The 16,434-nt window shown below is 47.4% G+C and overlaps 1 protein-coding gene across 9 annotated transcripts in view; it reads right to left on the minus strand.

Annotated features, from left to right (window-relative positions):
* The window catches only part of Pik3ap1 (phosphoinositide-3-kinase adaptor protein 1), a 154,102-nt gene that overhangs the window by 31,944 nt on the left and 105,724 nt on the right, over positions 1-16,434 (minus strand). For all 9 annotated transcript variants that reach the window (NM_001106368.3, NM_001398791.2, XM_087551242.1 and 6 more), the window contains 2 exon segments: positions 809-1,003; positions 4,349-4,444. In NM_001106368.3, coding sequence (NP_001099838.1) covers positions 809-1,003; positions 4,349-4,444 — 291 coding nt within the window.

Genomic DNA, 16,434 nt, shown 5'->3' on the forward strand with positions numbered 1-16,434 from the left:
AATCCCACCGCTTGGGAGGCGGAGGCAGAAGGATCTCTGTGAGTTCCTGGCCAGCCCAGCGTACAGAGCAAGTTTCAGGGCAGCCAGGGATACATGGGGAAATCCTGTCTCGAACAAAAGCAAATAGAGGCAGGTCGGGAGTGAGTGCAGAGCCCGCGATTTTGCTCATTACTGAGCATACAACCGTATTAATAAAATCGAGTCCTGAAGTGTAATAACTGTGCCTTCAATCTCTAACTGGTGTCGCGGGGAAAATGATGAAGAGGTCAAGCTAAACGCTTGCCAGCTTTTATTAACATGGGTGAGCAGACAGTCTGATTTAGTGGCTGAAATGTCGACTGTGGAGTCAGGGTCCCTGGGGCCAAGCACTGGCCCTGCTGCATTGTAACTGGCCTTTCGATCTTCCATTTCCCAACCATAAAATGGGGATCATGGCCCTTACCTGAAAGGTTATTGTAAAAAAAAAAATAAGTGCAAAGAATATTCCTAGCAGATCTCAACAAGTGCCAGCCATTAAAATGATGAACGGTGATGACAGGACAGGTTATGGGATAGAAATATATGAGGTTCTCATTTACCTCTGACTTTACAATTGTACGTGAATGCTTCCAGGAACGCGGCAAGGAATCTAACCATTGTCCCTGGTCTAGTGCCAGAGTTTGTTATAACCTATGATCTATGATCTATTGCCCTGGCTGGAGACAGTCTGAACAACATTTTCAGGAAGCCAGGGAACCGGGACAATCCTGCAGAGGCTCTCAGAAGCCCCACTCCCACCCCACTGAGCGTCACCCTGGGTCACACTTACCTTTAGAAATGTATGGCTCATTGTCAGGTAGTGGGTGAGGGCCAGGAGTGCTGGTCTCTGGCCTGGGCACGGGGACAGGGGGCCTGTTGGCCAGGTCCACAGAGAAGGTCTCATCTTCCTCCACTGTGTGATAGAGTTCTTCCCCGTGGGGAGGGTGCTGCTCTCTCTCCAAACTGGCCAGCTTCATACTGTTACCTAAAACACAGAGAACAGTGGTCCAGGAAATTGCCTACCTGCAGGTTGCAAGACCAAGCTCACGTTCTCTGTTGTCAAAGTAACAACCTGTGGCCGAAGGCTTCCCTTGAGACATCTCCTGCACCATTTGCTCAGAACCCATGAAAGCAACCACGAGAACACCTAGGTCTCCTTCGCTGGCCACCCACCCGGCCCAGGGCAGGAGCCACTGGCTTGGTTGCCTCGATCTTACAACTAGAATCCTGTTACTTGTCTCAGCATAGTTAAGGGAGAATCGGATTCCTTGCTCCAAAGCCTGGGGAACCAGAGGAATCACTTCCTAGTGTCTGTGCTGCACTGAAATAATGCCCTGAATTCTCATTACCAACTCCTTCAGCATCTCCTTGTCCTCCCAACAATGGCTACAGAGTCTGACTCCTCTTTGCTGAGCACGGCTCTCAGTTCATTTTTCTGCATGATTCTTTCATCTGGTTTTTAATAAACCTGTTGAGTTGTGACTACCAGTGACCTCAGTTTCCACATGGAGAAAAAAAAAAAAAGAAACCTGAAGCTTTGAGGATTTAAACATGTCCAAAGACCCTGAGAGCCAGGCTGGTACCCAGAAAAACTGACTGAACAGCTATCCTTTCCCCCCAACTCTCTCCTGTTTCTCACACCCTCACACTGCCCCCCAATTAAACAAAATCACCGAGGAGAGAAGTTTGCATCCCTCGTCTGCCCACCAGCACCCCACAACCCCTGTGTTCCCTACAGTGATCTGCTCCTTTGATCGACACCATTCGGTCAACAAATCTGCTTCCAATGCCTGCATGGGTACAGGAATAGGCCTCGGGTCTCCTTCCTTTGGAGGTCACAACTCCGAGACTGACTGGGAACCCCATTTTCATTGCATCTTTTCCAAGTCACTCAGAGGTTGCTTTTGGCTTCTTGGTGTCATGTGTCCTGAGGATTGGCCAGACCGATCCCTACTCATTAGAAAACACGAGTTCCTGGGCTCTGCCCTCAATGCAAGTTTCCTGTATATGCTTAATGCTTTACACAAGTGGAGAAGGGAACTCTGACAGGCTGTCCAACCATAACAAAGTGAAGTATCCTGGTGGAGCTGCCAAAAACCCCACAGAGCAAGAGTGGCTATCAGAACACTTGTCATTCACTGTCTCTAAACACACTGGCTCTACCTCAGTTCTTCATCCCGATTTGGGAAGGCTGCCCCTCAGCTTAGAGTCTTCCTCATGCCCCCTTGTGCCTGGCCAAGCCCCGCTCTGCTAAGTCTCAGTCACACCATGACCTCCCCCAGAGAGGCCCTACTGTCCACCCAGTCTTGAACTGAACTGCTGTTTATGCCCCCTGTGTTTCGATCCTTTGCTCCTTGGCCCTGACATAATGGGGACTCCCTGCCTCTCTCCCTCTCTTGTCTGTCAGCTGCAGAGGGAAGGCCCTGACCCTGGCCCTCCACATTGACCTAGTGGCAAATGCAGATCCTTTTATACCATACACGTTTGGTCACTTCCTTAGAATGGAGGGACAAATAAACTCTGTGTGAAACGTGAACCAAGCAGAGATCCACGTGGCAGAGTTGCAGCCTGTCTCCCCTCCCGGTAGTTTCCTGACCTGGGCAGACTCTGGGGAACTCCAGGGAAAGCTTGGAACTACTACAGTGTGAGGGCAGGCAGAGGTCTGCCTTCTACAGAAAGAGAAAGTGTGCTGGCTTCAGAGGCTGTGAGAGGGGCAGACATGGAGAAGAGATTTACATAGGATTTACTTCCTTAGCCACATCAATGTTCAGGCAGGGCATTTGTAAGGAAGACTTCTTCTGGGAAGCTGTGTATTATTAGGAGTCCTGTGACACCCTCCCCTACCCTGTCAGCACCCACAGATAGTCAGAACCATTTCCTTGGCTTCTGCTGACCAAACAGGAATAATTTTCAGGAAAATACCCAGTCCTGTCCAAGCTGCCAGGTTCCCTAGAAAGAAAATACACTAGGGAAGCAAGAAAGCCGAGTGACAGGAAGCAAGTTACCTGCGGCCCAGGATCACCTCAGAGGAACTCAGTCTGAGCTGCTGGACCCTTGACAGGATGAATTCTGACCCCTCTCTCAGTCTCTCCCATCATGATTCAATTATGCCATTTGAAGTGAATAACTAATCATTTAAACAAACAGTTTAGCCAGGTACTGCTCTGGGCTGGGCTCCGAGTATCATTGGGGGCAGAAAGTTAATCCTGCCTGGAACTCTTTATAACGTTACTGGTGACTGACTGTCTGAAGGCCACATGCGTGGAATGAGGGCCATCACAGCTGGACCCAGGCCACCTGTCTTAGCCTTATATCCACCCATGCCTCCCTCCTCTCAGTCACAGACAGCAGACCTGTAGTTCCCCCTCTCACCACCAAAAGGCTTCAGCGCTGCAGAATGCCAAGAGATGCTTCTAGACTCATGTGAGGTAGACACAGAGAACTAGAGGGATTGAGAATGATTCCAGTTTTATCTGTCACTCAAGCCTGTACCAGGAACGTGCAAGCGGCCATAAATAACAGCAAATGAACGGGCATGGTGAATTCTCATAAAACTTTATTAGCGGGTCAGGCTGCGGTTTGCCTACGCTGCTCTAGAGACTTTCCGCCATAACCCTAAACGACTGGGCAGAGGGAAGCAGTCACTCACACAGTGTAACACCTTGTACCTCTGAAAGCATCTGTAATAATAATGACGGCCATGATTACAACCCTTTGTCAACCGTGCCTGGTCCTGGATGAAGCTCACTGTCACTGCAACTTGCTTGACTCTCACTGCCACCTGCCTCCTTAGTGCAGCAGGCGGAACTCACTCTCCCGATGCTCTGGCCACACCCATCTCACTTCACAGCTGAGGAGACTGAGGAGATGGATATCTTGTCTGAGGTATTCTGGGTAACTGAAGAAGTCAGGGAGCAGTTGGGGGCTACGCTCTTAACCACTGCAATGTTGCCTCTGTTTGGCAAAGAGGGTGCATATTCCCATCCTGTAGCAGAAAGCCAAGGCTCCTGTGGGGTCACATCTTGTTTTTCTTTGGGTTGCCAGTCCCAATATCCAGAACATTGTTTTCTACACATTGTAGGTATTTAGTTAATTTTTGTCAAATAAAAACAGGCATGTAAGTTGAGTGAGGTCTTCTTGGGAACAACTGACTTGGTGTAATGAATGGCTCCAGTTATGGGAACCTCTGGCCTGTCTTTAACTGGTGAATGGGGAAGATCAGGGCAGGTGTGGAGAGAGGTGGAGAGCCTCTAGTCACCATATGTCATGTTTGTGCCAACCTGTCCCTTGAGCACCAGAGTTTCCGCTTCCCTGATCAGCAACAACTTACCTTCTAGAAACTTGCGGATCATCGAGTCCTTAGTGGGCCGAGAGAAACTTTCTCCAGAGACAGGGTTACCTGCACTGGCTTGAAGCATTTCGACATCTGGAAGGAAAACGAGACAGAGTTGATGTGCTGTTCTTCCATGGAGGCAAGTTGATTCACAGAAGGAATTGGGAGGTTTGGTAGCGTTAGAGAGATTCCTGCACTTACCTTTCCTCCCCCTACCTCCCCCTCTTCCTCCCTCTCATCCAACCTTCCTTCATTCCATCCACCATCTAGTAAGTGTAGAGCATTAAGAAAAGTGACAGCCACAACACCACAAACATCTTCTTGGGTCACATCACAGGTCTCCAAAGACACAGATATGTTCATGTGTGTTGAAAGAATAGGTTTAAAATACATACTTCAAAACGACACACTTCAGTGTTGCTTATTACATCAAAAATGGGCACAGAAACAATAGGGAACAAACAAATTATGATTTGTTCAAACAATGAAAGATTATGTAGCAGTTAAAAAAAAAAGAAGAGGACTGGAGAGGTGGCTCAGTGGTTAAGAGCACAGACTGCTCTTCCAGAGGTCCTGCGTTCAATTCCCAGCAACCACATGGTGGCTCACAACCATGTAATGAGATCTGATGCCCTCTTCTGGTGATGTCTGAAGACAGCAACAGTGTACTCATATACATAAAATAAATTTAAAAAGATATATATAATGTACTGGAGGTAAATCTACCAACAAACTTAAGAGTTCCAACACGTAGTAAGTGCTGACGTTAGATACAAGTGAGTACACACAGTAATAGCTACAGCCTTGGAGACCGACAGCACAGTGCTGCAAGCTGCCTATGAATTAATAAATATGCAGCCAGCATGAAAGTGCTGTAGAATTCCTGACAGTGCTGAGGAAGGAGCAAGGATGACTGGGTTCCAGACAGCCAACAGAGGGCTGTAGCCAGGATCACAATACTTAAGTTTTTAACCTGTGTGTGTGTGTGTGTGTGTGTGTGTGTGTGTGTGTGTGTGTTTGTGTGTGTGTTTTACTGGAATCCTGTTGTATCAAATGAATCAGTAGATGCAGGCAGAGCTTGGTGAGTTCAAGGGTAGCCTAGTCTATGTAATAAGTTCCAGGACAGCCAGAGCTACATAGAGAGAACAAAAAAGAATCCAAATATTCGCAATGATATTTTAATTACTATGTTACCTTTAGGAGGCAAAGTGAAGGTTTACTTTTATATTTGCACACACACACACATGAATCATACACACACACACACACACACACACACACACACACACACTGTTGCAAGGAAATATAAGTAATTAAGACTCAGTGGTTTTCTACGATGAGTAGTGGACAAAGTTATCCCACTGATCCCTTTTTACATTTTAAGGACTTTTCCCTATTGTAAAAAATAAATGAATGTTATGATGCTGTCTGTGTTAGCATATTATCTCCCGAATCATAATAATTTCATAACCCCAGATCAATCATAGGAAACGTGGCGCATCCAAATTGAGGGCTTAAAGTTATCAACAAGTATAGGTCCTCTTCAAGAGTATCGGGACTGAGAAAGCCTGAGAACCATCCCAAACTGGAAGGGACTGAGGGACAATCTGTGGGTCACAAGAGCTGATGGGACTGTGAAAGGGAAGAGAATGGATGGCAGGAATCAGAGAAACCTGAACAAGATGCTAATGTTAGACAATGTGGAGAAAGGAATGCATGTGCTTCCCAAGGGGCTTGCATATCATAGCAGGGTGCTCCCCACTGAGCTGGGTGCTCCCCGCTAAGCTGGGTGCTCCCTGCTAAGCTGGGTGCTCACAACTAAGCTAGAACACCAGCTGTAAAATAAAAATCTTTGTAAGGAGAGGAGTAAATGGACAGAGAGGTGACTTCAGCAGCAAAAGCAAGCAAGCATGACACATGGAGAGGACCCTCTGCCGAGCCCCGCTCCTCAAGATAAGCACCTTCCCAGGGCAGAGCAGGCCTACATGGGTAGAATGATGGAGGTAGGACCAACGAAATCAAATTTGTTTTACTTTATAGTCTTTATATTCGTGCTTTCATTGATCCTTAAGAGTCCGACATTGGAAGCTGAAAAACTAGGCTTTGCCAAGTGTCAGCCTCCTTAGCCTCCCTGACAGTTGAGCAGGGCAGCTGGAAGCTTGGGTATCAGATCACAGCGCACGCGCGCCTATCTTGTTTCTTCCACTCCTTCCTTCCTTTGCTTGTATTAACATCATGCCAGGAACCCAACACTAACTAGTCTTTCAAGGTCTAGGGCAGTGGTTCTCAACCTGTGCATCTCCACACTTTTGGGGCTTTTGCATAGTAGATATCCCGTGTATCAGATCTTCACATTGTGATTTGTAAACATAGCAAAACTACACTACAAAAGTAGCAACAAAATAGTTTTATGGCTGGGGGTGGGCACAGGCACAGCGTGAGGAACTGTGTTAAAGAGCTGCGGCGTTAGAAAGGTTGAGAACCGCTGCTCCAGTAGAACATTCACACCCACAGGATGACTTTGCTTGGCACGGGTCAGGATCACAGAGGCAGGAAAGCCGACATGAAGCGGGGTTCTAGGAAATGCGAACTACAGCAGACAGAGGCGGGAACTACCCTGGAGAAAGGCTGTTCCTACAAAAGCACACTTCTTATCACTAATCCAGAGGTGCAGCTTCCCGGGTCCCCACAACAGACACGCCCACCACCACCGCCACCACCCCTCCACCGCCCCAACCCCCACCCCCCATCCCCCACGCCGAGACTCAGAACACGGGTCCTTCGCTGGTATTCACTGCAGCTTACAGCTCCTCCCACATCCAGATATGTGACCAATCACGAGTCATTCTCATCCTAGGTAATGTTGCCTAGAAACACAGTTGACATTTGGCTCTTATCAGGTTACCAGGGTAACAAAGCTAGGAAGTCAAACAAAGGTCAAATTCTTATGCAGAAAGGGAAATGAAAAGTGTTTCTATTAACTTTGCCCATCGCTATCCTGGGTCCACTCACTTCAATTCACTCAGCTTCTCTTTTCCTGTCAGTAGTAAACGGGGATGGCGACTGCACAGCTCACCTGAGAAGCCTTCCAAGAACATGGCACAGTGCCTAGGAGAATGAAGGGCTAGATGACCGTTTCCGTTATTTTTGTTATTAAATCCTATACCCAGCAAAGAAAAATTTCAAAACAGGAGACTCTATTTACACGTTAAGAATGTCTAAGGGTTTGGTATGCAGCTCACTAACAGATAGCCTGCCTAATGTGCATAAAACTGATTTTTTTTTAATTTCCAGTATCACAAAAAATAATTTTTATAGCATTAGGGATTGAATTTGGGGGAAAATGGCACTATAGTTTATATATCTTTATGTGGTATATCATGATAATTTTTTAAGACTGATTTTTATTACCTTGGTTGTGAACCTTTAACAGCTGAGCCATCTCTCTGATTTATTATTTGTTAAGGTTTGGTTTTTTAGGTTTATTTTTATTTATTATTGCTATTATTTTTATTATCATTAATTATTTTTATTGGCAGGAGTACGTGCATGCATGCATGCCTGGTGAGTGCATGTGTGTGTCATATGTGGATGAGTGCCACAGAGGCCAGAAGAGGGCGTCAGATCTCCTGGAGCTGGAGTTACAGGTAGCTGTGAGCTGTCTACAAAGATGCTGAGAACAGAACTGAGAACCTCTGAAAGAGCAACACAGGCTTTTAACAGTTGAGCCATCTGGCCTCTTACTTGGTGGTGGTGGTTTTAGGTTTCAAGAAGCCTGGGCTGACGTTGAACGTACAATGTAACAGACTGAGCGTACAATGTAGCAGATAACCTTGAATGTCCGGTCCTCCAGTCCCCATCTCCCATGGGCTGGAATTACACCACTCTCAGCTCACACAATGATGATCTGATATATATTTATGGTGAAAATCAGGTTAATTAAAATTCCACCTCTTCAAACCGTTATTGTGTCTTTGTTTGAAGATCCCTGCACTTCTTTTAGTTCTCTATAAAATTTATGAACTGTAAGCATCTTACTGACCAGAGTGGCAGAATTTGTGTCCCTTATAACTGCATTTCAGTGCTCATTCTCGTTTTGTTGTTTGATTATTTCATCTAGTATAGTGTCCTTCGTTCCCAGCCATGTGAACACAAATGGCAAGATAACTTTTTATGGGTGCACATTCCACCGTGTGATGTACCCCACTTTCTTTTTCTGCCCGTTCAAGGATGAGTACCTCAGTCCATTTAGACCTTGGTAACAGTCAACATGAGAACACAGATGTCTGCTTCCACAACCACAATCTGATCTCATTTCCATTGGCAGTCTCTGTCCAGAAGTGGGGCTGCTGGGTTATGTCTATTTCTTGAGAAATTTCCACACTAGTTTCCATAATGGCTATCCTAACAGTGTCTGAGAGTTCCCCTTTCTCTGAATCCGGGCCAATGTTTTTTGTTGATTTTTAAAAAATTTTTATCATAGCCACTCTAACTGGACTGAAATGCTATCTCATTGTGGTTTCTATTTGCATTTCCCTGGTGAGCCTTGTTGAACATTTCCATATATTTGCTGGCGATTTGCATATTTCTAAAAAGAAAAGTCTAATTATTAATTAAAAGTCTATATTATTAATTTCTGATCAGTTTCAATTTTTTCTACTGTTACCTGAATTGTTCATGTGTTTTGAACACTATTTTTTCTTTTTTTTTAAAGATTTATTTATTTATTTTATATATGTGAGTACACTGTAGCTGTCTTCAGACACACTAGAAGATGTCATCGGATCCCATTACAGATGGTTGTGAGCCACATGTGGTTGCTGGGAATTGAACTCAGGACCTCTGGAAGAGCAGCCAGTGTTCTTAACCACTGAGCCATCTCTCTAGCCTGCCTCCCTCCCCTGCCCCTTTTGTTGTTGTTTTGATACAGGGTCTCTCCATGTCTGTGCTGCAGCTCACTATGCAGACTGCATTGAGCCTGAACCCACAGATATCCACCTGCCTCTGTCTCCCAAATGCCGAAATTAGAGGTGTGCAGCACCACACCTAGATCTAATGTTTTCAAAGATTTTATTTTTGTTTATTGCATACGTGTGTCTTGGAGAGTGCACATGTGTGCCCAGTGCCAGAAGAGGCCATTGGATTCCCCAGAGCTGGAATCACAGAAGGTTGTGAGCCACCTGTGGGCATTGACAACCAAACTGAGGTCCTCTGAAGGACCAGTGTTCTTACCCACTGAGCACGTCTCCAGTCCCCTGGACACTAAACTTCCATCAGATGAACACTCAGCCCCATCCCATGGATTTTCTCTTTAATCTTGTTTTTCTTATAGAAACTCCTCAATTTGATATGACCCATTTGCCTATTCTTGCCTCTTGCCTTTTTATTGAAATGCTGGTACTTGAACCTAGGGCTTCATGCATGATAGGCAAGCATTCTACCACCGAGCTATTTCCTACCCCATGTTTGTCTTTTTTTTTTTTAAGAGTAAGTTTGCTTTCATACATGTCTTCTGCCTTCAAAACGAGTTCGAATTCTCACAGTCTTTGAATTCTCATCCATGATCTCAAACATCATATTTTAAATTTGCCTTGTTGAGACACACAGCCTTCTTATAGTTAACTATACGTAAGGCATGAGTAAGGTCTAAATAAAACATGCCACTCCTTGCAATAGGACCATGTGTGGAAATCTGACTTGGCTTGCCGCACATTTTCTTCGTTAAGGTCCCAGAACACCCAAATGCCCTGCTTCTCTCACATTAGAGGGCTGGGTAGTGCCTGCTAGGTGGCGCTATACAGCTCATGCTGGCCCCAGTGTACAGCCCCAGGACAGAGCAGTAAAGGGCGGGAGCCAGCCAAACAGTCTGCATTTAGGAGATAAAGCTAAGTCAGAGAAAGAAAGGCAGCAGCTGAGAAACCCAGTGAGCGATGGGGGCTGGGAAGACTGTCTGCCGGGCATCAAGACAGAGGCGTTGTGAACGGCCTCTGCTATCCTAAAGATTTATGTTTAAATCCCACCTCCGGCTCTCCCTAGTTCTAAGTCCTTAGGCAGGTTAACGGAAACAGGTAATCTGCCGTGTTCCATCTGCAAAGTGGGGACAAACCACAGGGCCTGGTCACAGGACGGCTGTGAGAGCTAAGACAAGGCCTATGAACGCACAGAACCAGGGTGGGACACCGTGTTCCTAGATGCCGTGATTACTCTGAGGCAACTTCACTCTGAGGCAACTGAGACAAACTGCCACTCACAGGACACGAAAGCATTGTCCTACAGTTCTGTGGTTCAGAAGTCCAGGTGGGTCCTGCTGGCCAAAATCAAGGTTTTAGCTGCCACGTTCCTCTGCAGGAGCTCTACCAGAGAATTCATTTCCTTTCCCTCCCCAGGGTCCGGGTTGTCCACATGCCTGGGCACCAGGCCCTCTCCCTCTATTTTCAAAGCCAGACAGAAACCTTGGCTTTCTCAAGCCTCTCCCATGGTGCCATCTATCTCTTCTGTCCTCTGGTCCCCTCCTTTACATTCGTAGTTATACCAGGCTAGCTTCCTGGTCTCAAGGGCAGCTGGTTAGCAAGCTTAATTCTGCCTAAAAACCTGATTCCCCTCTGCGCAAGTCAACAAGACACAGACACACACTGGTAGCATTACTCTGCCTCCCAGGCTGCTGTGACCTTCTCCCCATGTAGAGCTGGTGAGGGGACTAGGATTGTGCCGCACTGAAGGTAGTCCATTGTGCTTGCACAGACCAGGCAACCTTGTCTCCCATGGGCTTTTGCCGTGTCAGGATGCGTATATCCCTTAAGTGAAGTTCCGGGAAAAGATTTTCTCTCCTTTTCCATTCTAAATGAGGAGGTTCTCCTTAAACTTAATTGAACATATAAATCTTTCAGTTTGAGCATGGATGACAGATGCGTATATAGGCCTCCGTGCCCTGTTCTGTATCTATGGTAGACACCATTAATGACAGCATTCTCTGTGTCCCCAAACCCTTCTCAACACAGCACCAGGCACCGGAGAGTGGCCAGCCGGCACTGGCATACATTATTTTAAAAGCATATCTTGCCATACCAATATCAGGCAATAATCCTGGCAGGTACTGCATTTGTAATAGTAAACGGTGCCCACTTGCTTGGCAGTCACAAGTGGTAGGACACCAGGCTGCAAATCTGAAAACCCATTGTACCCAGAAGCCAGGTGGACAGCAAGTAGCACCGAAGTGACCCAAAATGCAGGGGATTCTGTGGGCAAAGGGATTTGGTGAAACAGACACAGGGGATGGGGTAAAGCAGCAGAATAATACATCCTTGTATTCCAGGATATTCAAGGTCTGTAATTCAGATGCCAAGCACTTCGCCTTCAACACTTGTCAGTTAAAAATAAACTGAAATGTGTCAGGAAAGTGCAAAGTCCTTCCATTTCGACAGAGGAAAAGTAAGAAGAAAGCAATACGGGTCGCAGCCTCCTCCTGGAAGAGCCGCTGCAGGCTCACAACAGATGCTGGGGAGTTGATCACGAAGGATCCATTTCTGGCATGCGAGAAGCTTGCATTCAAGGTGACATAACATCTGGGCTGGTGCTTAATTAACGGCGTCACAAATTCCCAAAGAAACCTGCGAGATTCGCCTCTTGGGACAGAACCTTGGTCTGGGTCACTTAGCTGGAGGGGACACTGATTCCATCCAGATTACACACCAATGCAACATAAAGCCAGGAAAATACCAGCTACTCAAAGATTAGCCCAGAAAAGCTCTCCAGCCCTAAAAGCCAACAAGACCCCTCTTCTACCCTCCAGGAAGTATGGCCAAACAAGGAGTCTCGGTGCAGGGAGCACAAGGTAGGACCTGAAGAAAACTTGGAGCCTTGCTGGTCCCATCTGTCCCTGGGTAGGATAGGTGACTGATGACATCAACGTAAAAGCCCAACTTTTCATGTGCGGGTGGAGAAGCGATAAGAAGGGGAGAAGGAAGGAAAGAGGACACCCAGGAAGGAAGGAAGGAAGGAAGGAAGGAAGGAAGGAAGGAAGGAAGGAAGGAAGGAAAGAAGGACAGACACATAGGAATCTGAAATCAGAGGACTGGGGGAGTGATGTCTGGCGTTAGCAATGAGGAAAACGGGGCAGAGATGTCCAGGTGAAAAGGTGGGACAAGTCCAGCCTGTGACTTTACACATGGGGGGAAAAGCAGCCCTGTCGTGCAGGAGCAGATCTACAGAATGTGGGGTCCATGGAACATGGACTCTGGAAGGCAGGGAATATGATAATTTATTCACTGGTTGTTTATCACCCGGCACCATGTCCCTTACACACAGGACAGATTTGATAAGGATTTGTTGTATGAGTGAGTAGGTTTAAAAAAAAAAACTTACAAAGAGAAAGCATGCGTCATGGCAGAGTTTGGGCTTTGCGAAGGAGTCTAGGCATTACTCAGGCAGAGGAAAAAGGCGGGCAACTTAGGCAGAAGAACTAGCACAATATATGTTGACATGAAATAAAAGGCAGCCTGGAGCTGCCAGGGAGTTATGACCCCCTGGGGTTCTGCATTTGGCAGTACCTAATAGATATCTCACAACACCTGTCAAAAAGAAAATACTACTGTATTAGAATGTGGACAAGCTAATCTGCACTTGAACTTCCAAAGTCTGGAATTACATCTTATTTTCTAGTACCTCTATTGGCTGAGCCCATCCTATGCACAGCACTGGGCTGGGTGCTGGGGGAGGACACGAAGCTGTAAGTCGTTCTTCTTATTAAAGCCGGGGGCTCATAATCAGAGAGACATATAATTAATGACAGCCCAAGGTGGTCTGTGTGCAGTGCAGAAAGAGGAGCACGGTTGGTAGGCTGTGTGGGCCCGAAGGGGAGTGAGGCTGTTGGTGGTAGAGAATTTTATCTCATTCCAGTGTTTTCACAAAGCAGAGGTCAGGAAGTGCAGTGTCTTCACCTGACCCCTAGATGATACCTATCTGACCCTGTACCCAGAATTAATGACTCTGTAGTAGTGCCAGGCTCTACTCAACAGGTCACCAAGGGGATGACAGAGCCTCTGCAGCTGCAGGAAGGGAGAGAAAATGGTGTTGATAGGACATAAGGCATGTCTCAGAAGCCCACCCATAAGACTTTGCTTAGAGTGAGACCTGAAGGCCTGGCTGCAGGGTTGATCACAACGCCCAGCTGTGCCCCAGCTCAGACGGAACCTGGCCCTTAGCAGGGACTGTAAAGTCAAAGAGCTCATGTAAAAGAAACCACAAAGTAGAGATGATCTGTCACAAGGTCAGTTACTACGAGGGAGTTGCTGAGGAAAGCCAGTAAGATGACTGCGGCTACAGCAGTGTGCGGGCTGCCATATGCAAACCTAGGCTGGGGCAGATCCTGAGAAGGTCAGGGGTCAAGAGAAAAGTTTAATTCTAGACAACAGAGAGCTGCTCTAGGATTGTGGAGCCCGCAGTTCCCAGCAGCAAAATGTTGTGCCTTACTCCGTCCTCTCCTGGAGGAAAGTGAGCCTCGGAGATATGTAAATAAGCAAAGCTATAACCCGCCAGCGGGTTGCCCTGGAAACAGACTGGACCAGGACTTCCAGGCACTAGCTCCTAGGTTTCCAGAGCAGAGGCCTTGGGTGAAGCTAACAAAAGGACATGAGGACCACAATCCACCCTCAAAGGCAAGGATGGGGGGCACAACAACGGAGCAAACGAGTTAGGGCTCGGTGGAAACAGGTAACAAGGGGTGCTCCGATTTCATCCAGCGATTGCATTATTTTATCCTTGATAAAGACAGTTCTTACGCAGCGAGGCTTGGAAGCAGACGGTTTAAACCTCCACGTCAGAAGAAGCACAGCGGAAAGCATAGTGGCAGAGACACACAGTCACCGCCTGGTGGCAGCATATCTAAGCTGAAGACTGAGTGTGCGAGAGGTGTTGTGTGCGCTAAGGGTATGTGACAACGCGTTGGTGTGGGGGTTGGGGTTGTTCAGGGAAGTGAGGGAGTGGGGCAGGGCTGTAATCCCTAGGTCAGACCCCCCAGCACTTCCTCTTAGTTCCTCTTTAAACACCGGGAGCTCCCCTGTGACCTTCCTTGAACCAAGTGGTGAGTGAATTTCCCTAAAACACTGATTTTCAGCCTCTGAGAGTTGCCATTAGGGATGACATGAAGGTGCACATTGGTAAGCCTGGCTATTCAGACACGCAGAAGCAGCTCTTGGGGCGTGCCCACCCCAAGAGCAGCAAAGGCAACCCCAGAAGGACAGGCCAGAGGGTCCCTTTACCCTACTGTGGTAGCAGAGAGACTTTCCTCTGCGACCTGAAGGCTCAGATTCCTTGATGGATTTAGGGATGTCACTAACTCTCGGACCCTGTACTTTCCTCCCTGTAAAGTAGAGGTTGATTTGGTTTGGTTCTGTCTCTGTGGTTGCTGGGTTTGACCCTGGGAACGATCTCTTCTCTGCCTGATCAGAAGGACGGCTGAGTGAAAACACAGATAAAAGCAGCCGGGCCACATCCAGGGAGGGTAAGTGAGTGGGCATCACCATGTCGGTGCACTATCTGAGATGGATCTGTTTGCCCTCTGTCCTGCTTCTTCCAGAACCAGCTGCCATCTCACCCAGGCAGTCACTGTCCGTGAAATCCTTCCCGGACCCTACTTGCTACATCTTCTGAACCGGCAGGGAAGAGATCAAGGGAAGAGATTGTTCCTGGGTTAGACCCAATAACCACAGACACAGAAACAAACCAAGTCATGTCTACAGTCAGAGATTATATGATCTGGCAAATTAATACTACTACCATCAGTCCAATCTCACCCAAATAGTAGCTGTGTCCTACAACCTACAGCCTGCCTCTTTCCTGGTAGCCTGGGTCTGTGACGTCCAGACCCTCCTGGCCCTGAGGGACTTTACAAGCTGCCATCCAGCCACCAAGAGGCTAGTCCCATAGCATCCTTTGAAGCGCAGGTGAGCACGGGTGCCTTGGTATTCCCTTGGGGAGTCCTGCAATATGTTGGGGGAAATTTCTTATTTTGGAGCATCTGGGGGAGGGGAATAGCATGCACAGAGGCTGTCAACAGGCACTGTCAGTAAGCAGGGAATTCACTGTTCAACAGCCCCGAGGCTAGGGAATGGGCAGAAAGCAGGTCCACTTTCTGGGTTCTTAAAGGGTCCTGCTGGCAGTTTTGTGAATGAGTCCCTGTGCTAAAGTGGAAAAAGAAAGGTCTTGGTTCACTGTAACTCCCAGGGGAGAATCAAGTAGATGCAACAGGAACGTCCCTGGAAATACATGCTAGCTGTGAAGGTAGATGTGGTGTGTGTGTGTGTGTGTGTGTGTGTGTGTGTGTGTGTGTGTGTGTGTTGTGTGTGTGCGCGTGTGCTCACACAAGCATGCACGCGTGTGCCTGGAGAGGGGTTTGTTGACGGCTGGGTTTCTTAGTTTGTTTGAGGAACTTGTTAGTATTTGAGACAAGATCTGCCTAATCCAGACTGGTCTTGATCCCCCTGCCTCAGCCTGAGTGTAGGAACTAGAGGTATGAGTAATAGCCTTGGGCTGTTTTGTCAGCTAGCTCCTGGATCTGCACACAGGGGAAAGAGCCTTAGAGGCCAAAAGGCTTGCTAGAGGCAACCGGAAGTACAGCTCATGCTAGAGACAAATCTGGCCTGGGTTAAAAGAAATGAAATTTGTGCTCTGTAGGTTGCTGGCTGTGGTGTTTGAGGAAGGTAACCTCTGTTTCACAGCAGGTTAGCAGCAGCACCTGTGGGCTGCCAGTGAGAAAAATGGTTTAATGTTGTGGACCATGCCCCCTTCCTCACAGCTCTGGCAGACAGGTCGTGGCTCGTTTGTGAAGAGCTTCCAAGTGTGTTTCCTCATCTTCCCAAAGGTGCTGGCAAGGGGCTCCCAGTCAGCCTGCACCCCTCTCTGTGAACTCCTCGCGGTGCTGGCTTTTCATAAGCTCATGCATAGGATAACCAGGCTCCCTTCCCTTGCAGGCCCTGAAAGGATGGCAGGACTCAGCTTAGCCATCCTAGAAATCCCTCATCCATAAAACTGATGGGTTGGTGGATATTTATCTTGTCTTCCTAGAATCTATTAAGTGGACCCAGAGG

Source organism: Rattus norvegicus, chromosome 1 (assembly GCF_021556685.1).
Source record: "Rattus norvegicus strain SHRSP/BbbUtx chromosome 1, alternate assembly SHRSP_T2T, whole genome shotgun sequence".
NCBI lineage: Eukaryota > Metazoa > Chordata > Mammalia > Rodentia > Muridae > Rattus > Rattus norvegicus.